General features: G+C 44.6%; 3 protein-coding genes across 34 annotated transcripts; 1 reads left to right on the forward strand and 2 right to left on the reverse strand.

Annotated features, from left to right (window-relative positions):
* Positions 1-1,052: 1,052 nt before the first annotated feature.
* rbm17 (RNA binding motif protein 17) lies at positions 1,053-10,320 on the reverse strand. Of its 3 annotated transcripts, none has more exons than XM_040172742.2 (13): positions 9,932-10,320; positions 9,470-9,621; positions 8,263-8,379; positions 7,873-8,039; positions 7,591-7,703; positions 6,755-6,805; positions 5,212-5,347; positions 4,453-4,604; positions 4,172-4,222; positions 3,050-3,126; positions 2,839-2,937; positions 2,691-2,763; positions 1,053-1,338 (listed from the first exon to the last, which is right to left on the reverse strand). In XM_040172742.2, the coding sequence occupies exons 2-13, from the start codon at positions 9,590-9,592 to the stop codon at positions 1,235-1,237; spliced, it is 1,263 nt and encodes a 420-aa protein (XP_040028676.1). In that variant the 5' UTR covers positions 9,593-9,621; positions 9,932-10,320; the 3' UTR covers positions 1,053-1,234. The 3 variants fall into 3 exon arrangements, with proteins under 3 accessions (XP_040028676.1, XP_040028678.1, XP_040028679.1); XM_040172744.2 differs by having other exon boundaries at positions 5,212-5,343; positions 6,754-6,805; positions 9,932-10,073; XM_040172745.2 differs by lacking the exon at positions 4,172-4,222.
* On the forward strand, positions 10,095-17,354 carry il15ra (interleukin 15 receptor subunit alpha). Of its 30 annotated transcripts, none has more exons than XM_078100203.1 (10): positions 10,151-10,532; positions 11,355-11,561; positions 12,546-12,584; positions 12,750-12,821; positions 12,928-12,975; positions 13,581-13,703; positions 14,282-14,395; positions 14,492-14,561; positions 14,697-14,811; positions 16,371-17,354. In XM_078100203.1, the coding sequence occupies exons 1-9, from the start codon at positions 10,151-10,153 to the stop codon at positions 14,794-14,796; spliced, it is 1,155 nt and encodes a 384-aa protein (XP_077956329.1). In that variant the 3' UTR covers positions 14,797-14,811; positions 16,371-17,354.
* On the reverse strand, positions 16,176-26,415 carry fbxo18 (F-box DNA helicase 1). The gene is made up of 21 exons (XM_040172741.2): positions 25,671-26,415; positions 25,066-25,230; positions 24,376-24,965; positions 23,949-24,085; positions 23,600-23,747; positions 23,331-23,512; positions 23,168-23,242; positions 22,957-23,048; positions 22,338-22,506; positions 21,784-22,003; positions 21,567-21,654; positions 21,372-21,467; positions 21,136-21,272; positions 20,491-20,587; positions 20,223-20,389; positions 20,044-20,107; positions 19,748-19,939; positions 19,162-19,287; positions 18,852-18,958; positions 16,651-16,785; positions 16,176-16,525 (listed from the first exon to the last, which is right to left on the reverse strand). Exons 1-21 carry the CDS (start codon positions 25,687-25,689, stop codon positions 16,367-16,369), a joined length of 3,165 nt encoding a protein of 1,054 aa, XP_040028675.2. The 5' UTR covers positions 25,690-26,415; the 3' UTR covers positions 16,176-16,366.
* Between the last annotated feature and the right edge of the window lie 996 nt (positions 26,416-27,411).

A 27,411-nucleotide genomic window follows, 5' to 3' on the forward strand; every position in this document is an offset into this window, starting at 1 on the left:
CAGCAACGGCAGAATAAGGTGAAGGACATAATCAGAAGGCGGCCCCCAGTGAATATAGATCGTTGATCAACACGCAACATTTTAAAACCACACAATGAGCCCGACACATCATGACCAGGTCTCAAGTCACATCGGCTGGTATGTAGGTCACGGTTAAATATGCCGCTGACAACCAGTGACATCACTCCACCGAGCATCGCTTTCACGCCGGTTATATGTGCGCGCATACACACACATACACACACACACACACACACACACACACACACACACACACACACACACACACACTTCTAATGCAAACCTGCGTCTGACCCCCGAAGGTTGGACTTAATTCAAAATCACATAAAGGGATTTTAGCTCTACAGATTGTAACCAAGCTGATTTTATTTTGGAATGTCCAGCTTTCCAAAGTAAAGGAATGTAGTTTCAGTCATTTATTTAGAACCAGCAGGAGAAAGAGAAGATCCATTCTGAGTAAATGCGAGAACTATTCATTTTGGTATGTGAGGAACAAATTGATAACCCTTTCCTGTCAGATTCCGCCACTTCATCTGTACTCCCTTGACCTTTGACACCTGAATGAGGGAAGGACATCTTCCAAACGGCCTCTCAACTCCTCTCTGGTTTCCGGTCCAGCCCGTTTCTCTGATCTGAATTAAACCTGCTCCGGTGGGATGCTTCCTGATATATTTCACCAGCACCTCTGGGGCTCTTTTTGGTGCGCTTACATAATTCTGAATGAGGCTGGGGCTGTATTCACCATCCCAGTCCCCATAATCCATCAGGGCTAAGTTAAGACTGTCGGCCCCTCGGGATCCCAACACTACTGAGGAACCGGCGTTATGTCAGACAGAATTCTAAAAAGGAAACTAGGCTCCATGACAGGATGAAGTTTTGAGCAACATTCCTGGGTTTGCTAGTGTGTTTATACAAGGATGAGTTATTTAGTCACCGTGACTCGGCTGCTTTCTAAATTCTACACTGACTCGCTAAACACGGCGTTAAACTTTACAACAACATAAATTTACGCAGAATAAGTAGAATGGACATTTTCAGTAGACATTTTCTTCTTCTTTATTTTGTCTCGACATAAAAGGTTTTTCACATATCAGGACAAAAATGAACAGAAAACAATAAGATGAACATCACATACAGACAATTCACTGTTACTCAGGAAATTTAAAAAAGGGTTTATGTACAAGCGAGGAGACGGTGTGGGCCTGGGGAGACGTCAGAACTGCTCCCCGAGGTCCAGAATCCGAAACTTGTCTTGATTGTAGAAGCAGGCCTTGACGACTCGCCCGCCGAAATACCGACCGTTCAGATCCACCACGGCTGCACAGACACAGAGACAGTGTCATACGGTGAAGACGGGATTAACCAGTCACATTTCTGCTGTTTTTTTTCTTTTTCCCCCCCAAAGAGTCCCTATGACAATCTCCTGAACATGCAAGTCTTCTACAGTCCAGTTCTCCCAGTATGATTGTTGAACAACAGCACACGGTTGAAACGCAGCGGTATTTCCAAAGCCCTGATTGCTGGAAATCTGCTGATGTAATACCGGCAGGAAAAGGAGAAACACAACAAACTAAATGACGCGAGGGTTGTTTACAGTTCAATAGCTCTGCTGAACTTCCCCCATTGAAGCTTTTAGAGGAAATATGTTGATTTGGATTAGCGAATACACGGAACCAGTGTTTAGCTGTAATTCTTCTCACATCCTCAATTCCATATGTGCACAGAGACAGCTTGATATATGCCGAATTGTACTTTTACCCATTTGGGGAAATATGCTTATTAGCTTTCTTGCCATGGGTTATGAGAACCCACAGCGAAGCATGGGGGGGCTTTTTTCTTCATCCTTAGTCATGGGGGAGGGAATTATGAACAGTTCCAAAACCTAGTCTATTTTAGCACAAAACCTTCAGGCTTCACAACAACACAACCAAATCTTACAAAACAGTGGCTTCAACCGAAGAAGATTCACGTTTTGGAAGGACCTTGATCCCAGCTGAAAATCTGTGAGAAGGCCGTGCACAGGAGAAGTCCCGTGCTCAGAGACTATCCGACACACTTACAGCAACTTTTAAAAAACAGTGGGCAGATATTACCAAGTCAAGTTGTGCCTAATAAGACTCCTACCTCAAAAAGTCTGAGTGCTGTAATAAAATCAAAAGATGCTTAAACAATATTGAGGGTGTGCATATTTAAGCAACCAGGTTTTGTTTGTTTGTTTGTCTTTCAATTGAAATGTTCAGACATGATTTATCCCGGCCTCATTTTATTTTAGTCTAGATTTTTCATATCCACTGTGTATGGTGTTGTGATCCGACTGGATGCCACACAAGAACTAGATCACGCAGCGTGGCTGTTGAAGACAACCCGTTATGATGGTGTATTCAGTGTATTTCCTGAGCGCTGGGATGGAAGCGCGGTTCTGCCGGGGTTGCAGGGCCACACGTGACACGTAACACCGCAGGGAGCCTCACCTTGTTTCTGAACTGGGTCGACCCATTTAGAACGTGGCGCGCTTTCACCTACACTACTGGAGCAGTTATACAACGGTGGGAGGTAAGTGATGCAGTTACGTAAAGTCAACCCACCCCCCAAGTGGCGATGACCCGCTGATGATGAAGATCAGGTGGGCCTATTAGCGGGAGGCTCGTACCAACAAGAACAATACTGACCTTTGATGGCCGATTCCACCCTCTCAAACTCCAGAAATATCCTGACAGCATCCTCGTCCGGCACCACTGCAATCTGAGAAACGTTTGGTTTGTCATTGTCCCTTCCATCAATAAATCCACGTCACACTTCGGGATTCTCTGTCCTTACTTCAAATATGACACATTTCACAACTTTGCCGTATTTCTCGCATTCCTCTTTCGTCTCGCCCTCCAAGTCTTCGTCCACCTCCCCACGGCCCACCATGTTCTGTGAGACAAACAAGGACATCAGGCCTACCAACACAGGACCAAAGGAAATAGCGAGGGCTCAGAGTGCACTAAAATGTCCTATAAGACAGCATTTAAGAACACACACATACCCTCAGCAGGACCACTTTGGTCGGGTTCTTGAGGATCTCTGTGAGCGGGTTGGCGTCGGACTTCTTGGAGGAGTCCGCTGGTTGGGTGCAAACAGAGTCAAAAGGTTATGTTGTTGTTAGAGGGGGGGGGGTTGTTCTTAATAGAATATGCCTAGGCTGCTGGTGACCTGGATTGAGAAACGCAGAGCCTAACAATACGTTTTATCGTGGCGAGCTTGATTAAATACACGTGACGGATTAAACAATTTGGAAAATATTTTGCTCAAAAGCTGCGGTTTGCTGAGCCAACGCGGTGCTTCGGTCACATCTGGCATATTTATATTAAGGGTTACTTATATTGTTTTATACATGCTTCTAAAAAAAACACTGAAAAGATATTGGTATTCCTAGAAAATGGACTCGGGATAAATGCCTTGCTCAAAGGAATGCTAAAAATGTATCTTGTACATACACAGAATTCTTCTCAACTTATGAGCATGTCTCTAAACTCTGACAAAGACCAGTCGTCCCCAAACTTGAAACAGTGTTCCTTAGGACGCATACGGGGTCCACGAACTCGACCTTCCACAGGGAGACAGGGAGAGAATGTATGTAAGAGTATTCTCATCTAGTACTCTTGTAGCGATATCAAACTGTAAATACCTCTTAAATATAAACTAAATATACAACTACGGCTGTTTTGTTGGACACAAAGCTGTGATGATGGGTGACCCAGCTGTGATGTATAGTGTGTGGGAGAAAACACTGCATCCATCATTTCAAACTAAGAATCAGGTGCCATTAAATTATCATACAGGAATTACGGTGGGCAGCTAGTTAGCTTAGCTTAATATAAGGACTAAAAGGACGGGGTAGCCAGCATGGCTGAAGTAATTCATCTTTCTTAATTGTTTACTCCGTGCAAATACAGAGGTGATTGATTATTTCTAGAAGTAAATCAGCGTTCTAGGGTCACTTAACATAAATGCATGGCTGTTCAAATTCGGCAGCTTTGCCTAACAATAAATAAACACATACATGGATGAAACACATAGAAACACACGCGTGCGTCTCTAATAAAAAAAGAGGCAGGATGGTGTACTGTGCGTGATGAAAAAAGAGAAAATGAGAGTGAAGGCCAACCTGCAGAGCCTCCACCTGAAGTCTCAGCAGCGACTGTCTGGCTGGACCCTGCTGCTCAGACACACAGACACACGCACAAATTTGAAAGACGTGCAAACACGGTCACAGTAAAACATCGAACTGATCCTTGAATGACGCCATAATGAGCTCTGGAGACAACACAAGCAATGGTGGCTTCATGTAGAAGACAGGTAAAAAGGACTCGAAAGAAGTGGACGAGGGAAAAAAAACGTGTGTCGTTTACTGCGTCAATCATGAGAAGAATAAAAGGTGGTGCTTACGTTTTTCCGCTGCGTCGCCTATGATGATTTTTCCGCCCCTCTTGCTGGTCTTCTCCACTGACAGCGCCGTGCTGAGGCCCTGCTCGTGCTTCCCCAGGCCCTGGCCTTCTTTGAAGCCGTACTTCTGCATGATCTTATGAGCCACCGTACCTCTATGGGGGGTTCAAAAGTGTAATTTGTGGAGATGCCAAAACTGCTTTCACAATACTCTTATACTGAATGTTTTCTCTTATCTATGTAAATGTTGCTTCATCGGAATTGATCTGGCTTTTGACAAACTAGCAAGTGTATAAATGATAAACACAGCAAATGTTCTTTGGATGGAAATAAAGTCATTTTATACTAAACACGTACTTTAAATTCCACTAAAATGAATTAAAGTTATGGCCTTAATTCATTAGACATTCCTGCCAGTAGGGCGGCATGGTGGTGTGGTGGTTAGCACTGTCGCCTCACAGCAAGAAGGTCCTGGGTTCGACTCAGTGGCCTTTCTGTGTGGAGTCTGCATGTTTTCCCCGTGTCTGCGTGGATGCACTGGGGATCACGTTGATTGGTGACTCTAAATTGCCCGTAGGTGTGTGTATGTGTGTGTGAATGGTTGTATGTCTCTGTGTAGCCCTGCAATTGGCTGGCGACCAGTCCAAGGTGTACCCGGTGCTCGCCCGAAGGTGGCTGGGTCAGACTCCAGCGACCCTGTGTGCAGGATAAGAGGTTTGCAGATGGAAGGTTTCCTGCCAGTTTTGTGTGTGTCGCGCTCACCCCATGTTGGCCAGGAAGGAGCTGGTTGGTGCGGGAGGTGAACGGGGGCGCTCCGAGTCCTCGTACATTGGTGGAGGGATGGCGGCCTTTGAGCCTCTGGCGGGGCGACCTTCATCTTCGTATGAGAACGATGAGCCTAAAAGCACAGCAGTCATTGACACGTGTTGCAGCATTTGTAATGTATTATCCAGGCATGAAAACGGGTCAAGGGTGAAAAAGGTGAGAAGGATATTACCCCTCTAGGGCAGGGGTTTTCAACTGGTTTTGTCCCAGAGATTTGTTCGAGTCATTCATCATCATCAAGCTGTAGCTAACGTTAGCTAAGTCTATGTCAACAAAGATCCTGGGTAACTTAACTTGGATATACCAGAAAATATTAAAACCATCACTGACCCTGTTCGCAATTCCCTGAATCTCGCGCTCCCTTCTGACACGCGCACCTGTTCGCAGTTCACTGAATATGAATACCCCCCCAAAAAACCTCATTGAATCTACACGATTCACGTAGGTCACCTATTTTGGTTTCAAAATGGCGAATTTCGCCGAAAGGTGAGGGATTTTCATGCCTGATTATCATTACTATTACTACGAACTAGTTTTCATCTTGTTTTACTTTCACTACACTTCCCCCTCTTTGCTGCTATAATCCTGAACATTCCACTGCTGCAATACTTATAAAGGACCATCTTATTTTATCTCATCGCTTATTCACGGTTTTTATTCTTTGCATGTATTTTGGGGTTTCCTTTTATTTGATTTTACATTGACATTCACAATGTGAAAGACACCTCAAACTCTGAAGATGTAGACAGTGCCGCCCTCTGCTGTAGACTTAAGGCCGGTGCATGCTTCTGCGTCGTTGCGTCGACACACTCGTTTCAATTCATGGTTCTGTGTGTGTTGCAGAGCAATTCACCTCCAGAACAACAGGCAGAGTAACATGTTTTTGTTGAAGACGACCTAGAGAGTCACGTCTATTCATTTATTTGTTTATCATAGACTTTATTGCCCCGTGCATCGCCACTGCTGCTTTTCATCACGGACACATTTGTCCCGTATTTTCCTCCACAACTTTGTTCACTTCTCAACCGGCAAACCGGCGATCTCCCTCCATGAATCCAACCCGCTTCTACAACCCGCCAATGACGGCTTGTATAAGCAGTCATATTTACGCATTTCTTCCGACAAAAGTTCTTCAATCTGATCTGTTCTGTTCTCTTGTAAACATTCTTCGTTTTAATAATGGCGGTATCGGGCCATGAAAGCGGAAATGTGAGACTCCGTAAAGGATGTAGTTAGCAGACCAATTGCAGCCTTGTGCGCTGCGGGAGGCTTGCGTCGCTTGCGCCGAAAGCGACGCAAGCCTAGAAAAATGGCTCGACACACACAAGGACGCAAGGAGGTGTGAAAAGACACACAAGGGGGTCTTGCGTCTGCCGAGCTCTGAAAACGCAGAAGCATAAACTAGGCTTAACTGATACTGATTTCCTTTCACTAGTCAGTAGCTGAAAACCATCACCACATCATGAATCTGAAGACTTACCATCTTTGTCCACAAGTGAAGAAGGAGGGGCGATAGCCGCTCCACCCATCACTGCCAGAGAGAAAGATCATGACAGATGTCATTGATTTGAAGTTCATTTTTGTCCTTGTTTCAAACATGATTTTTGGGGGAGAATTTGTTGAGGTGCATATTGTGAGAGTCTCAAGAACTCGTATGTGACCTTTCTTGGGGAACTCGTGACCTGACCTAGTCTACGATGAAATCCATATGTGGCTTGGACAGACCATATCATGTTCTTCTATTTACCTTTCTCCTCTGTTTTCCTCTCTGTCTAATTAATTGATTTGGTCCCACTAAGGGAGTGTCGCGGAGGTTCCCGAAACAACATCTGGTTACCATTCCTCGGACCTTCAGAGATGTATAAAAGCTCCTGGTTCCCCCCAGAAACTTTGTCAGATCTTCCTGCTCCTTTTGGGGGAAGGAACTTTCTGTCCCTTTTCAGCTGAATTGTAGTCATTTGACTTCTGTCTGTGCTTACGGCTTGTGCTGATGATTTCTGTATTCTTTATCATTTTTCTATATTCTAGTTAGTAATAAATACTTAATCACGAAGCAAGCTCAAGATACTTTTGATTTCTCACATGGGCTAGATCCACAAATTTCCACCACAATGATGACTTTGATGCACACATGTTACTGAATCCAATGTAACTAATGTTATTCAGCAATGGTGTTATGTGGACTCCTGAGTCTGTAAATACAATAATAATGGCAAAATGTTTGATATATTAATTTACCTATATAATGGCTCTCAACCAATGGCAAATCTTTCTACAGGCGTGTCCCATGTGAGCGCATTGGGATAAATTACTCACTCCGTTTCCTCCGCTCTGCCTCGTAGTCCTCCTCCTCATCCGACTCGCCCTCCGCTGCAGGGAAGCGAGAGAAACCACTTGGAGCTCCACCATCTGGCCGATCTTTCCTCTTCCTGCAAACACATCAGGTTCAAGAGTACAGAAGTCCTGTGTTCCTTAAATATTTAATATTACTATTCCATGGGAACTAGAAAGCCCTCCAGAAATGTTCTGGGCTTGATCCCATGTTGTTGCTACAAGCACGCAGATACAAGCTATCATCAGGGAAAGAGGTGGCAGTACTTTTCTCTCTCCTCAATCTCCTTCTGCCGCTCCAGCTCCCTCTGGCGCTGTCGTTCCTCTCTGTGTCGCTTTACCACTTTCTCGTAGTCGTTGGGGAACATTGGATCGTACTCGTCCGCCAACGGGATCAGCACATCGCCGGAAGAGAAACCACTCGGCACAGCTTCCTGTAGCACACACACATATACAAACACAGGCTACGATATGAGATCTACAGATAGGGGTGTTAAAGGTCCAATAGGTTATTGGATCACAACACCACACACTAGTCTGTAACTTATTATTAACATCACACACTGACATTTTAAGGTAAAAATCAAGCTGCTTGGACATTCCATACATTGTATAAACTCACAACACTGATGATCGGGCTCACTGGATAAGACAGACCTTCAGTGCAGCGGCAGCATATGGAGGAGTGTCTGCAATCTGTCTCTCTTCACTGGAGCCTCCTCTCTTTAGATCAATAACGGGAGCCAAGACCGTGGTCTGCTTCATCCGCTGGGTCTACACACACACACACACACAGAATGAGCACACACTGAATTCATAATGTGTCCATGTCACAATTGTTTGGTATGGGTTTGGTTTGGATCTAAAATGTAACATTACACTGTTTACATGCTACTCTGTGTCGTTTATAATCTATAGTGCAGCGGTTCCCAAACTCAAGAATGCCGCGGCCCAATTTGAAATCTGAAAATCTTTTGCGGCCCACCCAAACCTTTAATCACAACTCTGATCAAAACATAATGATTAAATGACCGTAAGAATTTAACCAAAATCAAACATCCGCGAGCAAAAGTTAGTCTCCGCGAGGTATTTGCTCGCTTGCGAAACGTGAACTTCGTTGCTCGCGGGGAGAATCTTTGCTCGCGAGGAGAATCTCTGCTCGCGCTCGAAGGAGTTTTCTACGCGCTCGCTGTTGTTCTTTTTGACAGTAAGGTGGAGACGGTGCTTTCAGGGTCCGATCGATGCCGTGAGGTGCGTCCGCTCCCGCCGCCCCCCTCGCCATCCACGCCTTAAAATTTCGGCTGCTTTTAGAATAACTTATTTTCCCCGTTAAGATGGTTCAGCTACTGTAGAGAAAAGGGCACCGTCTCTCGATCTTTAATCTCATGAAGTGCTCGGCGAGAACGACAGCTTTGTTTCTCCGAAATTAAAGCCTTTTAAGTGCGCCTTGGAGTGCGGAAAATGCGGTATATTTACTTTAATACTACAAGTTCGCCCCGTTTGTTGAACAACGAAAGGCGGACAAGAGCAGCCGTTTCGAGCAAGAGCCTTATTGTTTTAATTAATCTGTCCGTTTAAATTGTTTGTGCTTCATCAACTAATGTTTCGCATACCTAATGTGCCACATCATAAATATTTTATATTAATTTCAAACTTTTAAAAATTGAAAATTAAAAAACTTTATTTATTTATTGTAAATGACCTCTCGCGGCCCACCTGCAGTACCTTCGCGGCCCACCAGGGGGCTGCGGCCCACACTTTGGGAATCGCTGCTATAGTGTATTCTCTCTATGATTGACCATTCTCCTCCACATGTACATGCGGTCGGTATGTTGGTGCTTGTGTTGCATGTAACGGTGCTCACCTTGGCTTGGGTCAGAGCCGCCTTCTTCACCTTCAGCTGGGACTGTAGCAGCTTGAAGTTTTTGGACCAGCCTTCGGTCTTGGTGTCACTGGCACCCACACCGAGGTCATCATACAGCGACATGCCCCCCCCCCCCTCAGTGCCTCGGTTTCCTGCGGACAGGTTTCATTTGATTCACCGTTAGCGTTGATGTTAAATGACTTCAGAAGCATCACGTGTTGCAACTGGTTACATGTTTTATTCATTAAAGGACTAATAAGTGATGTGTCACTTACAAATGTTGCCGGCTATATTTATTCCATGCTAAGTACGCTATGTTAAACTCAAGCAGACAAGGAGCTGCTGGCTAAATAGCAACGTAGCTAGCACTAGCTAATGCTAATATAGGCGTTTAACGCTAACGTGACGTCTAAAGAATTATGGAGTAAACAACTGTATTATTTCGCTTGTTTTTTTACTTACCGGGTTTAGAAACACCTGGACATCAACTAAATGTAAGTGCTTATAGCATTGAAAAGGGTTAGAGGAAAATGTAATGTGCAGCTACGTACTCGCAGCCCGACCCGGAAGCTGAACGCAAACTAAACGTCACGCAGTCGGCCGCTGACGCTTTTGCGCCACCTGGCGCCCGGCGGAAGGAAGGCTGGTTCACGTCAGAACACACCGGATAAATGCATTTTAATGGCGTTTACTAAAGCCTTTGTAAGACGGGTATTACTAGCGGGTATTACTAACAATGTGCCGGAGTGGACCAATGCGTCGCCAGACCGCCGCCTAGCGCGCGCCGGGGAGGACGGAGGATTTCTGGGTTCCTACAAAAAAAACACGCAGGGCATTTCAGCCCATGGCCAAGAGGAGTGGCATGAAAGCAAAACTAAAAGGCGCAGTTTAGTGAGCAGCAGGGCGTTGACCAGTGAGGATGGTCCTTGCCGGTCATGGATTACCCAGCGAACATGCTTTGAGTCTCTGCAAAACCGCCAGATGGACCTGCACTGCCGGTTTGCTTTTTCCTCTGTGTGCCTGATGGTAACTTGCCTCCTGCAGTCCAGGCACTGCTCCACCGGTGAGTGCCGCGCATTAACGCTTCATGTATTGGATTGTGCTCGGGACTCCCTCTAAAGTTTAAACAATCTTCACTTCTACGTGGCACTGCAATGAAACAATTATGAAAAACATCAATTAGTGTCTTCGTGTATCGGTTATTATCTATTTACTTCCTCTTTCAGCCACAACTGTGTGCGCAGTTAGGGACTGCAACAGGGAACACGTTTTAAATTAGTCAATACAAACACTTGACAAATCATGCGGGCAACGGATTTATATGCGTTCACATCTGAAGGAATGGAGGGTAATTATTTACCTGGCAAGCCTGGTCAGGGGTCAGGGGGATTTAGTAAAAGGCTCCTTAAATCTACGGAGGATAAACGGAAACTTTCAGTTCTACGCCATGCCTTTTTTTGTATCTAAACCATGAGTGGAAGATAAAGCGATGAAATTATGAAAATTATGATTTTTTATAAAACAAAAACACCCAATTGTACCAAACAAAATTGTTTTTAGAGGTTTTAGTGAAGAAACGACTCCTCACTTGATCTGCGTTAGAGAGTTAATGATTCATCAAGGAACATGTACTATGAAGGTGTTTATGGAGTCCCACTAGAGCACAAGGACATTACATCCAATGATGCAGAATAATTTAAGAAAATTACCTGCCGTATCCAACATTCAGGACTTTTTTTGTAGTTGTAGCATATTAGGAATTTGACATGGCGGTTGGTGCATAACATTGGAAAGTAAGACCACGAACAATAAGACGAATAACATTCAATTCAATTTGCATACTGTTTTTGTTGTAATTTTTCCATATGATTTGTTTTTCTTCCAGACAAAATCAATTGTCCGTGTCCACAAATTCCCCCAAGGCTTCTAACTCTTCCACCAGACACATGCTTCCAAATTGACCAGACTTTTCGCTACGTGTGCCAAGAAGGTTATTTGAGGAAGGTTGGAACTTCCAATTTAATCAAATGCAAGCAGGATGGCAATAATCCTCCAGAGTGGATCCCTCATGAACCCTCCCTCAAGTGTATACGTAAGATTTTTATTTTTTATTTTCACTTTCCTAATGATCGGTCCAGGGGATCTGACTCGGACATGTAAAACCATTTGGGGTTTTATATCCATTTTTTGATCTGTATTCATAAGCAAATCCATAATGGAAGAAGCTATACAGTGGAGGCTGGTCCATAGAGGGCAATGCGGCGTGGCCCCACCTTGAGCCCCCCCAAAAATGTATCATTTTTTTAAATGATATTAAAAATATATTTTACTAACGTGTCTATTTGTGTTTTTGAAACATGGAATATACCTGGTATTATTTGTAAATTAAGATATCAGCGCAAAATATATGCCTTTCCTGCACGTCCTCTCCGCGTGTCTCAGCTGGGCTCGGGCCGGGGTACCAAAGCGGACGGTCTAAGAATTAGAGTTAGCCAATCACTGATGAAGTTAATGAGGGACATTATAATTTCAGCGTCCTAAAATACATTGAGTTTTGGGCTAACCCCTCGTCGCTCTACGCTGGGCTCTGGTCATGGCGAGTCTCCGAAGCGCCGTTTAACAACATAACAAGAGTGACCACCGGCGGTGTCCTTCCAAGAAGACCCGGCCCAAACTTGGTACCAGAGGAGAACTATATATATATATATATATATATATTGTAATATATTTATCATTATATAGTAATATACATATTCAGTAATATAATGAATTGTTTGAATAAGATGCCCTTTATTATGTTAAATATGTTATTTTATGGTAAACTGTAATAAATATTTAACTGCAAAGTCACAATGCATGTTCGATACCTTTTTTGCATTAAATCATCCTGGGATGTTTACTGAAACTGATTGGCTGGCCCTACCAAAAGAAAAATCCACCAGCCGCCACTGTATTACAAAGCAACTTTCAAGTTCAATAATGTCCACAAAAAACTCAAATCTAAAGGGAGTGATGGGAGGAATGCAGAATCCTCCGCATTCTTCTTCTTCTCAAGCTACCATTTGCTGTTTTTCAGCTGACCCGAAGCCACAACCACCAAAGAGCACGGTAACAAGTAAGTGTTAGCTCCATTAGAAAAACTCTACAGTTCCTGTACACCGGGATGTTTTATTATTATGAGAAGTGTTTTTTTTTTATACATTTGTGATTTATGATGGTCAGACCTTACACTAAGTGACACTGATATCCTATATGATCCCTCCACTGCCACCACGGTCAGCGCGATCCGCTCATTGTTGTTCAGCTGAACCAAACACAACCACAACACAACAAGCAGAGAGCACGGTAACAAGTAAGTGTAAGCTCCAACACAAAACTCTGGAATACTTGTAAAGAAGTAATATACAGGTTTAAATGTCTGTTTGAGTTTCATGATTGATAATGGTCCGATCTTGCAGAGGGTCGTGCTGTCATTCCTCACAGCTTCACCATTGCCAACACAGTCAGTGAGTTCTGTACGGGCATGAAAAACTACAATAACTCTAATAAACTCTGGGCCACTGACGATGACACTAAAACCATAACCCATGCTATATCTGGCTAAATTCTGTGTTACTAGTGGTTATAGTTGCGTTAGTTGTTATGATTAGAATCAGCAGCAGTAAACGTTGTTGTACATCTTCTGCTGTGTTTACATGGAATGTGGTAAGACACCTTCTAGGCCACACAGAGAAAGCAGCATACCTTTTACTTGACTGCCCCGTAACACTTAAATGTAAAATGGCACAAATAGAAAGGTCAGTTGTACAGCCACACCTGTACGTACTAAATTAAGTATCAGCCATTATAACAGTGGCATTGCTATAAAGCTCGTAACAAACTAACACTAAAACCTCGGATGAGTTTCCCGTCTTTAGTCTGTACCGTCACTGGTTACCTGTCCATCCATGTAAGACACTCACGCACCTGGAGTCCCCCATTTACGCATGACTAGACCTTCCTTCCTAGTAGTTTGACAAACGTTATCGACAGTGAGGGGAGGGAGAGTGTCGTTAAGAAGTACTAACAGGCATGCAGTTTGAGTTTCCAAGTTTATGTTTTTTCTTATCAGCAGCCACTTCCTCCGGCCCACAGACGACCCAGAAATTAAGCCCCTCGCCTTCAGTTGCTGCAGAGCCAGACAGGCCAGAGCCGACCCCATTGGGTCTGCTGGCCCTGCCAGGTCCCTCACAGGGTAAATGGCTTATAGTCCCGGCGATGCTAAGCTGGAGGCAGCGCGTGTGGTTTGAAAATTGAGAATGTGGTTTTACCGGCCAGGGACTGTAGCAGTTAAACTTAAAAGAATGAGAAAATGCCTGCACAACTCATTAGATAGATATTTGGTATACTGCATGCAAGATGGACATCTTTAAAACATTATCCCCCCCCCCGTACTGACAATGCCGTACTGTGCTTTGTGGGGGACGCTCTTAATAAAACTTGAGAAATTAGTTTAAGGAATGATCATCATTTTTAAGTGACCTTCAAAAAAACATTACTCGTCTGGTAGTACTTCACTTTGCGCTTTCTATCTTTTATTATTTATTGTATTCACTGCAGCTAATGTACCAGAAGTTTCAAAAGTTTGGACACACTTTCTCATCAAATTGACTGAGAAAATGTGTCCAAACGTTTGACTCTAACTGTAATTACAATTGTTTTTACATAATTGACGGCTTTGGCCAACAGAAGACATTTCGTACATGTCACATGTTCGAGCCCCCCGTTATGTAAAACTCAGGCTGGTGAAAAAAAAAAACCTCTCTTTCACAGCAGCAACAGAACGAGTCGTGACCGAGACCGAAGCGACACTATCGACCTCATCCACCGCTGCACCTTTGAACGGCTCGACACACAACCCTCAGGCGTTCCCCCCCGCCGCCCACAGTAAGCTGCTGCCGCTGTACCCATCTGTGCCAAAGGTCAGTCCTGAGACGGAGGGGGAAGGACACCCTTAACCCCGAGTATTTCTGTCATCCGCAGCCGCCGTCGGCTGTGGCTCGTTGGCGATCGTCTGTGCTTCGATGGGGATCGGCTTCTTTTGTCATAGAAGGTGAGCAACCGGCAACGCGCGCAAACATTGCCGCCGGGTTTGATCATTCCATCTGTGCAAGCAGAAGTACGTCACACAGTGGTCCAACGTGTTTCACTGATCCGGGATCTCATCGCCGCTCTCTTTGTGCTGAAGGAGGTCGAAAAGCCACACCCTAACCCCAGAAGAGCAGATGCCCATGAACGGCGTTCAGAGCGACAAAGAGACAGCGTCAAACTCTGCGACATCGCAGTGAACCCACTTGATGTTGGTAATAATCTGTATGGTTTTATTGTCATCAAATCGAATGAGAATGCTGAACCCAACAATGAAGTGATCCCTCCAACAACAACTACTCTGTTTAAAGTAACCCTCATAAAGCGCTTTCTTTCAAGGTGTATTGTTGGAGGAAAGCGATTACAAAAGGCACCACCTGCTCCCTGCGGTATTTGGAAGGTATCCAGAGACAGACTAACAGCTGGTTTTGCTCATTTAATTGGAATGATGACTATAGAGAACATGGAGTAGCTACACCCTGAGCAGCAAACTTATTTTTTGAAGTTGTTAGTCTAGCTGTGTTCAAACTGGCTGTTGCTACTGAGCCAGCGACACTTGCTTACGTTTGTCAGCACTTGAGTGTGTCAAACTCTTCCAGAAGGGTCCGGTCGCCAACATTATGGAGAAAAAAAAAAGAAAAGAAAAAACTTATTTGGTTATATATTGAAGGGGGTCAATGATGTACTGATGTTAAAGACCTTTCAAGTCGAAATATTTCAGCGTCTCAGGTGACTTACCGCACCACTCGTATAAATAGAGTACCTGTCAAAAGTTTGGCCACAAACTTCCTCCACTGCATAGAAAAAAACATTCAGTTTCAATACTGTGTCATAGCCATTTTTAACATTTCCAACTACCTAGATACCTCTGTGTTGGAACAGTTTAACACTCCTCTCTTCATGATTTAATTTTCAAACATTCTTCTGCGCGCCTGCTAATTAACGTCTCATTTTTATGCCCATCATTTTGAGCCTCATGAAGCAGCAACTTGAACAATACTGGAATAGTGTCACTGATTGTCCAAACGGGGCGAGCAGCTTTTAGAGGCAACATTCGTCATCATCAGAAGATAAGATATTCTTTCAAAAACTAATTTGAGATTTAAGAAGTCTTTTTTAGCTGCAGATGATACGATCTGGTTTCAGTTAGAACTAGACACCAAGTTGTAACAGCTTTTTGCCAGATGTTCCTTCTCAAGAGTTACAACAACAGGAAAAGCTTTTGTGGTATTTTCGTTCATCACTCTTGCCTGCGAGCCTAGTTGCGTACACTGATATAGATCCTCCTCCTCGTCATGAGAATCTTTTGGGGGGGCTACTTGTACACTGCTCGGTACTGAATGAAGTCATTACCTGCCAAATGTGAAAGACGGTTTCCTTGCTGTTTGCTTAAGAAGCTGAGGCTGATGGCAGGAATGTAGCAGATGTTAAAGCCGCTGCGGACCAACCGATACTGCTGAAAACTTCTATCTCCTTCCACCCACAGCAGAATATGTTGTACCGTACGTAACGTTGATCTCGTTGGTTACTTTAAACTGTTTTCTTCCCCCCCCAGCGATTACTGGAAAAAAAGTCACGATCCTGCAATTTTTGTTTTATATACTCAAACACACAATAACAGAGTGCTCTCCAATGAAACCTCAGTCCGACTGATGGTCACTGGGAGCAGTAGGCTTTATAAAAAGGCTCCTGAACTGGATATCACACACACACACATACATATTTTCAGTCTGTTTCGGTGTAAACACGCAGCGCCGTCCCTTTGCGCCTCTAGAAAAGACCCAGCAGCATGCGGTTGTCCAGGTGGACGAGTCCTCGTGGTATTTCGGCCATGGAGAGCACGTCGTCCGTCATGAGGAAGGCTGTCGACCCGATGCGGGTCCACACGCACCTCTCGCACAGCGGCCCGCCGGCAGACACGCCGTCCGACTAGACGTGGACAAAAGGAAATCCGACAAATGAATCCGACATAATCGTGCTGATTTGGATAATGTAGGGAACCACTAACGGGCTTCATGTGCTCGAACATATCTCGTAGGCTGGTTATAACTTACACATTTCATCTGCGTTTTGCTCATGATGAACGCGGAGCCGGGCGTGGTGCAGTTGGGGCATTCGGAGATGCAGCACGGGAGCGGGTCGCCCACCAACGGCGTGCCGGGGGGCATCTCCGACTTCAGGAAGTATTCCTGCAGACAACAATCATCATCACATTTTGAAAGAATTGAGGTTATTAGGCCAGTGGCTAAAGGGCCGAGCAGCTTTGCTGCTGTAGCATGGCGGCTTCCAGAGAAGAGGACCAGGGTGAAAGGGGGGACGGGGGGGGGGCAAAGAAACAGCCAAGTGCGGTCTGGCACTGACTTCCTGTGTTTTGGGCTTTTGTCACTTGATTCAACTCATCTGGTCTTTGGACTTTGGACTATTCTAATCTGGGCTTCACAAAACTTCTGGATAAAGACATCTTGACTACACAGAATATTTTGTTAATTTAGTGCTTCTGCTGAGTGATCCAGACTGCGGAACATTTGTTGACTTGCACATATCTCAGTTAATTTAGAAAGGAAAGGACACCCAAGAGAGGATTTGAAACACTTTACATGATCTTAGTACCTTTTTAAGAGGCCATTGAAGTAAAAACAGCTTATTATTTTAATGAAATTGTGACGTGATTCTCGTTTTTTTTGAGTCTGTATTCTTATGGTTGAATGCACTTATTGTAAGTCGCTTTGAATAAAAGCGTCAGCTAAATGACATGTAATGTGGTGTTTGTTTGTTTTCTTTGTTTATATGTTTTTAAATGTTTTATCTGACTTAATTAGTTTGTATGAAGCACCAATTCACAAATATGAAATATGGTGCTCTCGAGGAGGCTCCTCATGGAAAAAGCTGTGCAGCAGCTGTGGAGCGCTGTGTGTGTGTTCCACATTTCACTGCTTAAATTGATCAAATGTCTGATTATGAACAATGGATGTATAATAATTCTCCCACACACATAATAAAACTCTGAGTTCTATATGGCGACTGTGGGTGAGTGGGGAGCACGGTCGTCCTCCAATCAGAGGGTTGTCGGTTCGATCCCAGGCCCGGCTAACCCGCATGTCGATGTGTCCTTGGGCAAGACACTTAACCCAACATTGCTCCTGTAGCTGCGACTACAGAGTGTGAATGTTAGTTACTGATGGGCAGGTGTCACTGTGTGTGGTTCTCCTGTCATCAGTGTATGAATGGGTGAATGATGTCATGCACGCATACACATACATATGATACATAAGCTGATAAAATACATATCCTATTCATTAGTATCAATTTGATTCTTTGGGCTTGTTTTTATCTACATACTCTGAAAGAGTTGATCATTATTCTCATTGGATGATCATCCATGAAGCCTCCTACAAGCAGGCACATTTAAAGAAATATAATCTGATTGATTAGTGACGAGGCACTTAAATGAGCCGTTACATTTTACCAACACGCATTTAACGTTAACTTGTCTGCAAAACTTAGTCGGGCTTGTAGCCTCGCAGGGGGGCGGTGACTGTTTTTGCCAGGATTATATGATTCATTTAATTGTATTTTGTATTGCACAATATCGCAAATTTGCCTCAGAGGTCTTTACAGTCTGTACACATGTGACATCCTCTGCTCACATCGGCACATGAAAAACTCCCCAAACAATGAAAAAGTATTTGATGGGAAGAAAAAAGGGAATAAAACTTTAGAGAGACACAGGACAATCCTCCCTGGGACGGACAGAATAAACAACGTAAAATATGTATAATACATTAAATTCATCCGACAAAAATGATTCAAATTATCATTATCGCCTTCTAACGTAAGACGCGCACACGCGATTATCCTGATGACTGACATCTGGTTCAAACTAACGAGACGGTTTGAGCGCCGATCCACCTTCAAGGGACCGAGATAGCCTGATGTCAATCATCTTGGTAATTTGAGCTGGATAATCGGACATTTGATCGACTTAGTTGAACCACGTACGAGGAACAGGGCCCAGCTCATTAAGCTGAATGAAAATGAAAGAGATTGTAGAGAACAAGGTGAAGGAAGTGAAACTGCGCCTGCATGGGGCGGTCATACGAAGGAGGAAGAATCATGATCACGGGGTTCGGAGCAAACAACCTTTTACACAATTTCACACCACTAAGAACACAAGAAGGAGACAGGAGACATTCTGACAGTAGAATAATCCACAGTGGCTATGATGTGAACGTATGTGTGAGAGACGAGGTCTCACCCCGGCCACTGTGAGGAGGCGGCGGATGGACTTGGTGATGATCAGCGAGGTTCTAGCGCGAGTCACCGCCACATACAGCAGATTCCACTCATCGTCTGCAAGCTTAGCTGAACAGGGAAGACACACACAAAACGCTCACCACTATTAGAGTGACTTGAAATCTGCATTAGTTAAACAATGGTTGATAATTTGGCACTATAACGGGACTAACAACATGAAAAAGCAACCCCATGACACTTGCTCCAGGGCAACAGTGCCTCCCATTAAAACCTACAACATAAAATCTATGGCAACAGGAGAAGAAACCCACAGAAGGAGAAGTCTGGATTGAAGTGCAGGTTGTGGTTTGAAGAGGGGACTTTGGCAAAGTCATCGGTGACCATCACAGTGTCGAACTCCAGACCTTTGGCCTTGTGGACGGTTCCCAAAATGAAGTCTCGAGCAAAAGCAGAAACGGGTTGTTACCAAGTACAGTGAGTTTAACTGCAAACAGACTTATTGTGAACAAATATGATGAAAAAAAACAACAACCCATAATTGAGTTGATTTTAGTAACTAGTATTGTGTGTTTGGCTAGAACCTGAAATGTGTTAATCCTCTGTGTCATAGGGCATAACTACTGTTTAAAATAGTCCCAGCCAAATACACCATCCCCTGTATTTTTCTGTTTATTTCAATAACCTACAGCTTCATAAAGAGGCAATGGGCATGTTGCAAAAACACAAACTAGGATTTTAAAAAGTATTTAGAGACAACAAAGGTATATTAACCGTAGCGCCGTTGGAATGACATACTGACAATATTTATATCATGACTTCACGTTGCATTATGGATGTCTGTCCCATATGTGGTGTTTCAGTTACTACCCTTGAGACCAATAGGAAGCTACCTAGTACCTGCTTTGTGAATGTCCTCTTCAAAGCACATTTCCAGGCGCTTTACCAGCTCAGGGATGCGCTTCCTGTATTTTTCAACAATGCTCAGTTTGGTCTCCAGTTCCAAGTCATTGGTCTGTTGGACGTACTTCCTGAAGGCCCAGACACCATTCTGTTTGTTGGCAAAGCAGCGAATCAAAGGATCCCTGACGCCTGAGGAAAGAGCCAATGTTGTTTATAAAAAGATAATAACAGCAGAGGCTAAATAAAAGGGGTGTTACTATTCTGATACAAAAGGTCAGATGTATGAATCTCACGTTTTGTCCCTTCCAACAGCTTCCAGATGTCAAGGATCCGATTCAGGCCGATTCCACCGACACCCTGAAGGAAAGGGAGGACCTGTGAGTGCCTGATATCACATGCAACCTCCCCAGTCATCCTGAAGGAAAACACTCTTGCTATTTCGTCCTTAACTGTCAGTTTAGTGTAAACTCACTCCTATGAAGTGGAGGCGGCACTGAGGGTTGGAATCCGTGAGCCGGACGGCTTCGCCGAAGACAGTGACGTTGCATCTCGACAAGATGGCCGTCTTCCCCGGGCAAAGACTCACACCCTCCATCAAGGCTGCCCGAACGTTGTCTGCCGCCTCGTCACACACTCCGCCTGCCTCCGCCAACAAACAATGCAGGATTTTCTTACTGAGACAACTTTCAGGGTCACAAAGCATCCATATTTTGGAAGAAGCGTACACGTTTCCAAGTTACCTTTCTGCTTTCCTCCCACCAGAATTTTCTCCACTCTCTTGCACTCTTTCAGTATGGTAGCACCCACGTAGGCGATCTCGGCACCGAACCGAAAGCTCTGAAAAGAGACATCAGAGGCGTGTTGCTTCAGTTCTTTTGTTCACACTGAACTGCTGAGAGTTACAACCATTTCTACACACGACTTGCAGAATATTAATAAACAACTGTTTGCTATGTAAAGATATAGTGGTGATGACTTATTAAACAAGCTTTATGTTGACCTTTATCCCGAGTAGATATTACAGTAGAGCATGCTGAGCTGATCTCAGATTTATACCTGCATGATGTAGGTTTGAGTGAGATCAATCAATAGACTAATAGGCAATAACCTCAATCAGCTGTTTTTAAATGTTTGTATACAAAAAGAAGTTGATAGTGGACATAGAATAGGTTAAGAATCTTTTTTATAGCTATTATTGGCCAAAATGAGACACAATGTCGATGAGATGCCTCTGAGCGAACACATATCGTTGTTATTATCATATCTGGCATATTATGTTGCAGCAGCAGTTGTTGTGGTACGGGCTGTTCAAATATGGCTCCACCCTGCGGAGCTGGTGTGTTAGAAGGTTGCCTCCATCTGCGTGTCTGTGTGCTCGTCAATACCTGCGTCAGATAGAAGATGTGTGTGTGGTCGATTAGGTTGAGGGCGTTGACGGCTCCTCTGAAAGTGTAGATCTGCTGATGAGGATCCCCGACCAGGATCTTCCCACAGCTCTGCGCCAGAAACACATCCAGGATGACTGAGAGGGAGAGAGGAGAAGAAAGAGGCCGTCACCATTACAGTAATCAGATGAGACTCTTCTCCCCCCTCTCCTGGGACTGCGTCACAGCGGCGCTACCTGGCGTGCAGTCTTGGGCCTCGTCGATAAAAAGCACGTCGTATTGCTGAGACAAGCAGGGCTTTGGAACTTGGAGCTGCCATAACTTCAGGTAACCTGAGGATGAGAAGTTCCGTTGACCACTTCTGCAGCATTCCCTCCAATATTAGAACAGAATTCCCTTAAAGGCATTTCCCTCATTGGCAGCGGGCGTACCGTCGTGGGTCATGTGGTAGGCGTCCACTTTGGTTTCATTGAGATCCTTCATCTTGTTCCAGATAGTCAGCGCTTCATCAGCAAACAACTGAAAAAACATACACCATAAAAAACGATTAACTATTAACTAATTAAAACATTAAACATTCAATGTGACCGTTGGGGTCCTCTAGCTTAATGTTCATTCACACCAAAGTGGCTGTTTGTCACCGCACACCTTTCTTTCAGGCTCCAATATGGCCTCCCGCTCGCGGTGCCTGTTTATGCGGACATAGGGGACGTGTGCGACGGTGAGGTTCTCGTCCGGCGAAGCCATGAAGGTCCTGAGAGTCGTGGAGACGACTTTGGCCCTGGCGAAGCCGCCGCGGTGCTCAGGCAGAACAGAGTTGATTGCGAACGGCTTCAGGTCAAAGGTGAGCTTCCGACAGGACTGGTATCTGCGGCGGGGGAGATAGCGGGAGCACAGCAGAGAGATGCCGACACACAGAGATAAAGTATAATGAAGTTTTTACGCTGTACATTGTCCATACATGTTTTTCTTGACACACTTAGTATGTGAAACTATTTATTTTTGTCAGTATTATGTTTAAAACATCTAGTTATAACTTAATGCTGAAAATAAATAATGACGTGACAAAATGCTGAAAGGTAATTTCATAAAGAATTATGTCATTTAGAAATATTTTTAGATAATTGACATATAAAATACGTGCAGGGATAAATCGTAATAAATCAATTTATTTTTCTATAAGAAGGGGGGAAACTCCTCACCTCCTCCCAACGTCGGCAAAGGCCAACGAGTGGACGGTCTTGCAGGTCACATTTCTGGGGAAACGGCGCTGCGCCTCACTGGCCACCGACTTGTTGAAGGCCACATACAGGAAGCGGAGGTGCGGCCGCTGCTCAGCGTACTTCACCAATGTGGTGGTCTTCCCCGTACCTGCCGATGGACAACACGGACCTCTCAGCTACACACGGCACACCACACGCAGCAGCACCGACACAAAACTAATTTTCCTTCTCCAACGTTTAAACGGCTGCACGTCTCCAAATGCAGCGCTGACAACGTCAGAACCTGTAATGCTAAAACACCTTTTCCTTAACTTAAGCGCAGACATGCAACAAAAAGACCATAGCCAGTGCCTAATTAAAATGCGTAAAAAAGTGTTAAAACCCCAATGGTTTTTACATCCAGATGTAACTGCTGCGGGTCCAAGCAAAGGTACAGGATTCAAAATGAAACAGCAGATTTGTTGCGTGTGAAAATCTACTTGACAATAAAACTCATTGTTAATTACGCCACATTACTTATTCAATCATTATGTTTGTGTGTTGGTGCAATGTTTTCTTGAATGTTTGAATGTTGACGGTCATGGTGCTGCCATTCTACCTGCAAAGGCCACAATCTTGATCACGTGGTCCTTCTGGACGTCGTGGCTGAGGATCTGCTGCTGTTCACCTGTGAGCTGAACCTGAGGCCGCCTGGCAGCAACACACACACACACAACAGGGCACTGTTAAAAAGCTCCTCAGATTTTGGCACTCCACTGGTTGTTGGTTGTTGTTCTCATGCCACGTCAGTGACGCTTTCTGGTGCTCACCCGCTCGTCCCGGAGCCGACGGTAAAGGGGCCATTATCCATCAAGTGAAGTGTGTAGTAGATGTTGTAATGCAACCTGGAAAAGACGAGAAACAAAAAGAATCACGAGGAAGCAGGCGACAAACGCGAATGGAGCTGAAGGCACCGACTCTCGTAGCTCTTACCGACTACTAATCTTGATGTGGTTCCTCTTCACGGCGAGCAGCATCATGGCCATGTGACTGAAGTACTCTGTGATGGCGGTCTGCGACATGCAGCCGGTGAGCAGAGACACCAAGGCCTGTACGTCACCCACGCTCTCGCTCAGGATCAGAATGACCGCCATGGCTGCGTACGGGTTGGGACCCTGAAAGGTTGGAAATGATGTAAACATAATTTTCTCCATAAGATAAGAAGATGACGTTTTTTCCATTTGTATGTTTTTGAATCATACATTTATGCTAAGGTTGAAGAACTTCTGAATATCAGGAATGCGTAATCTGATGGAGGCCTCGGCCTGAGGAAAAAGGCGGTGTTTCTTTACACAGTCCAGAACGTCCTGTGGCCTCACCCGCTCGCCGACTGCATGCTGCGCCATTAACCTGTCCAAAACACACAGTAACAATTACACACAGGCCGCATTCATTACATCATAATACAGAGCTCCATTTAGTATGAACAAGCTGAAAACAGTAATTGAATGGAAGGGACATGCATTGCATTTAGTTGAATTCCAGAATGTGTTATTCAATCTACACATTGAAATGTAATGTTTCATAAGCGGTCCCTTATTCATGACTTACACAACAAGGCTCCGTATGCTGTGCTGCGATGACGACGGATCTGTGATGCTGCTGTTCCTCAGCACGGAGCAGATCTCCTGCACGGTTTCCTTCTCCCTCATCATGTAGCGGAAGTATTGTTTCTTGAAAGGGACAAACTGCACAAGGGAACACAGACGCACAACATCCAAAACAAAGTTATTTTTTTAGTTTTAAATATGAGTACGGCAACGTCCAACCACAGGAGTCAAGCAAACTACTTTCTTAGAAAACTCAATAGTGTTCACAAAGTTTCACTATTTCTTTTTTGTTCTTCTTCTTTTTACTTGCTTAAACGCATTTCTCCAGCCACAGTACACGTACCCTGATTTTGTTTCTTAATTTCAACTACCCCCCTACACCTTTCTGCTAATATGGAATTTAATATAATTCTGTGACACGTTTGAACCTTGGTGTCTTGGACGATGTTCCTCCAATGATGGCAAACCAGGCTGACACAGCGGTAGAGGTCTTGGGCGGTGACGAGGCACAGTATTTGCCTCAGCACCTCCTCTGGAAGATCATCCATGCAACCCTCGGGTTTAAGCAAGACCTTCCTGCTACCCAGGAGCCCGTAGTGGGCGTCAGGCAGGGCCTCCACCTCCTCTTCCATGTCGTGACTTTCTCTGTCCCATTGGACAAACTCATCATCATCTCCAAAAATCTCTGCTGTCATTCCCTCCAGATGATCCACGCCATGCTCGTTCTTTGGCATTGACTCTGCAGCCAAAGGGCTTACGTTGTCAACCTCCTCCTCCCATTCTTCTTCAGGGTTTGGCGCCGACGGGGGAGCCAAGAAGCTCACATCGTCGTCGTCGTCGTCATCCTCCGTCATGACGCCCGTCTCTTTTTCAGGAAAGCGGTTTCCATTGAGTACATTTGTGCATGTGGACGAGTCGGGCTGAGGGAATTTGTGTGGACTTGAACGGATGACTCTTGTCACAGAGAAGAAGTTGTCAATGGCCTTCTGGTGCCCAGAGGGACTTCCTGAGGCAGATGCTGTGAGAGAAAAAAAAATATTTATGTGTTACAACTTTAGGACTACACAAACTAAAGAATGGACAAGTGCACATGTTGCAGAAGGAAAAGAGCAGATTACCACACTTCCGTCGCTTGGTGGGCGTCCTGGGGTAAAGCCCCCGGTTGGCGCTGCGAGTGCCTCGCCCGTTGACCGTGTGGGGTTGGGTGAGGGCATTGGTGCCCTCCGTCCTTCGGGCAAGTTCATCACATTCTCCGGCATTCAGGTGCCTCCTTTTGGCCTTTCCTAGAAAACGACGACAGCCAATAGCATGGAGTCATGACAACACAAACCACTGTATTGGAGATGCCCTTGTGCAATGTGAGCCATTCCTCAGTTTCCCTATCCAACAGCTTATTGCTAAATCTAAGGATAGCCAAACAGGCCAGTGTTGTACTGCACATCATCAGTGACCCCTGAAAAGTTAGAGGAAAGCACCGAATTTATCCGTTTCTGGCTATGAAAAAATGACAAAACGAACATGAGCGAGTCCACTTTTAGTGTTACTATCTATTGGCTGAATTCACTCCAAGGGCCTCACTAAATACCATCTGTGCGACACTAAGTTAATTGAAGGTGGTTGTTTTAACATTCTCCTCTTTTGGACTCTGTACTATGTTTAATAAGCTTCTAAATTAACGTAACGGAAGTAACGTTAAGTCACTCGCCTCCTCCTAGAAACTTACCCTTAACAGCCATCTCCATCGTCGTGTCCAGGGCATCCGTCTTTTACTCACAGAACTACGTGACTAGCGTTAATGATTCCCATTTGCTTTGCTTCTGGTCAAACGCAAACTTATTTGAGCAGAAACGTCGAAGCTTGCAGAAAAGCTGCTGAATGGGGGTGGGACAGCCGTGCATCCAATGCCTTGGTAAACAACGACTGTTGCGCTAGCATGCTAGGCTAACCCTACTTTTCAGCTTTGTCAACAGCAAAGTTGTTGAAATTATCTCGTGTAGATACTTTGAATTAATTCACGGGCTTACTGACGCTCATTTCGGAGCATTTGTGGATTGAGAAAATGTTTCTAAACAGTCAGGCAGCAATAATTAAGGCAGAAACGAACAACTCTTCGTGTTGTTCATGCGGAGTTGCGCACGCAGGCTGTAGGCTGCGTACACGTCGCGAGAGCGCGCACGCACAGCGTGATTCTCATGGGAAACTAAAAACTTTTTTAACCTCCCTTGGTTAAAAACTTACTCACGTGTGTGTAACATTTTTATTGACTGAAATATCTGACTGTTCCGAGTGAGGAGCTTGCAATGCACAAAATACAACATGAATACACTGTAAGTAAATATTGTATGATTAGTGAAATATTAATGAAATAGAAAGTATGTACAGTGGAGTAAAATAGGTATTCAATTAATTTAAAACAGCAGGTGCAATGGTTTTTGATAATGGTTAAATTAAACAATGATTTTTTCAGGAGTTTTGTTGTACAGTAGTATATTGCAGTAGGCAGGAATGATTTCCTGTAGGCCTATCTGTCCTTGTGACAGCAAAGCTGGATTATCCTGCTTTTCTTGCAGTAGATGGTGAAGAGGGTGGCCTGGTTTATCCTATATGGATACAGCGGTTTACCATCATGCACCAGGGTGAGTTATAACAATGACATACCCTGGTTTACAACAGAACTCAGAAAGCTATGGTGCAGAAGGTTCAGGCATTTAGGAGTGGGGACAAGGACAAGACAAAATACAGGTTTAGCAAGGCGATGCTAAAGAGATGCTAAACGAATGTACACTTAGAAACCGCAACACCAGCTTTCAGCAATTGGCTCGGCTTCTGTCTGGAGAGGTCTCACACAGACTACTAACTATAGGCCTAACCCCCCCCCACTGCATCAATGTGACCTCTGCCTGCCAGACCAGCTGAATCAGTTCTACTGCAGATTTAAAAGACAATGTGACAGTCATTGACTCCATACCCCACCTCCTCCACCCTCCTTCTCAGTCCAGGGGTGTTAATCGGATCGTAGTCGGACCGCACATAGTCGGACAAAGGTGTTTACATGAAACGGATAATTCGATTTCAGTCCGACTAAGCCAGTTATTCGAATCCATGTAACCACGCTGAGTGACGACCCTTTCTATTCTAGAGAGAGAAGTCAACAGGCTTTTTAAAAAGCAGAACCCACGCAAAGACTGTCTTCCTCTCTACCCTGAAGCATTGTGCTGATCAGTTGTCTTAGGTGTTCACAGCAGTCTTTAACACCTTAGAGGAGACGTGCCACGTTCCAGCCTGTTTCAAGGCCTCCACCATCATCCCCGTCCACAAACAGCCTTGGATCACAGGATTTAATGACTAAAGGCCCGTCGCCCTGAACTCTGTAGTCATGACGTTCTTTGCCTTGTCCTATCCCACCTGAACTCCCTCACCGACCCCCTCCTAGATCCCACTGCAGTTTGCCTACAGAGCCAACA

This window comes from Gasterosteus aculeatus, chromosome 4, assembly GCF_964276395.1.
Source record: "Gasterosteus aculeatus chromosome 4, fGasAcu3.hap1.1, whole genome shotgun sequence".
Classification (NCBI taxonomy): Eukaryota; Metazoa; Chordata; class Actinopteri; order Perciformes; family Gasterosteidae; genus Gasterosteus; species Gasterosteus aculeatus.

Coding starts and splice junctions, on each gene's coding strand:
- rbm17 (XM_040172742.2), bottom strand. CDS start 9,592: ATGTCGCTGTATGATGACCTCGGTGTGGGTGCCAGTGACACCAAGACC. Junction 2,764..2,838: donor TGAAATGTGTCATATTTGAA/GTAAGGACAGAG, acceptor AACGTTTCTCAG/ATTGCAGTGGTGCCGGACGA. Junction 1,339..2,690: donor GGTGGAATCGGCCATCAAAG/GTCAGTATTGTT, acceptor GTGTCTGTGCAG/CCGTGGTGGATCTGAACGGT.
- il15ra (XM_078100202.1), top strand. CDS start 10,151: ATGGCGTTTACTAAAGCCTTTGTAAGACGGGTATTACTAGCGGGTATT. Junction 11,562..12,545: donor ACCCTCCCTCAAGTGTATAC/GTAAGATTTTTA, acceptor GCTGTTTTTCAG/CTGACCCGAAGCCACAACCA. Junction 14,396..14,491: donor GTTCCCCCCCGCCGCCCACA/GTAAGCTGCTGC, acceptor TGTCATCCGCAG/CCGCCGTCGGCTGTGGCTCG.
- fbxo18 (XM_040172741.2), bottom strand. Junction 20,588..21,135: donor ACATCTTCTATCTGACGCAG/GTATTGACGAGC, acceptor GTCTCTTTTCAG/AGCTTTCGGTTCGGTGCCGA. Junction 20,108..20,222: donor GCCGCCTCCACTTCATAGGA/GTGAGTTTACAC, acceptor CCTTTCCTTCAG/GGTGTCGGTGGAATCGGCCT.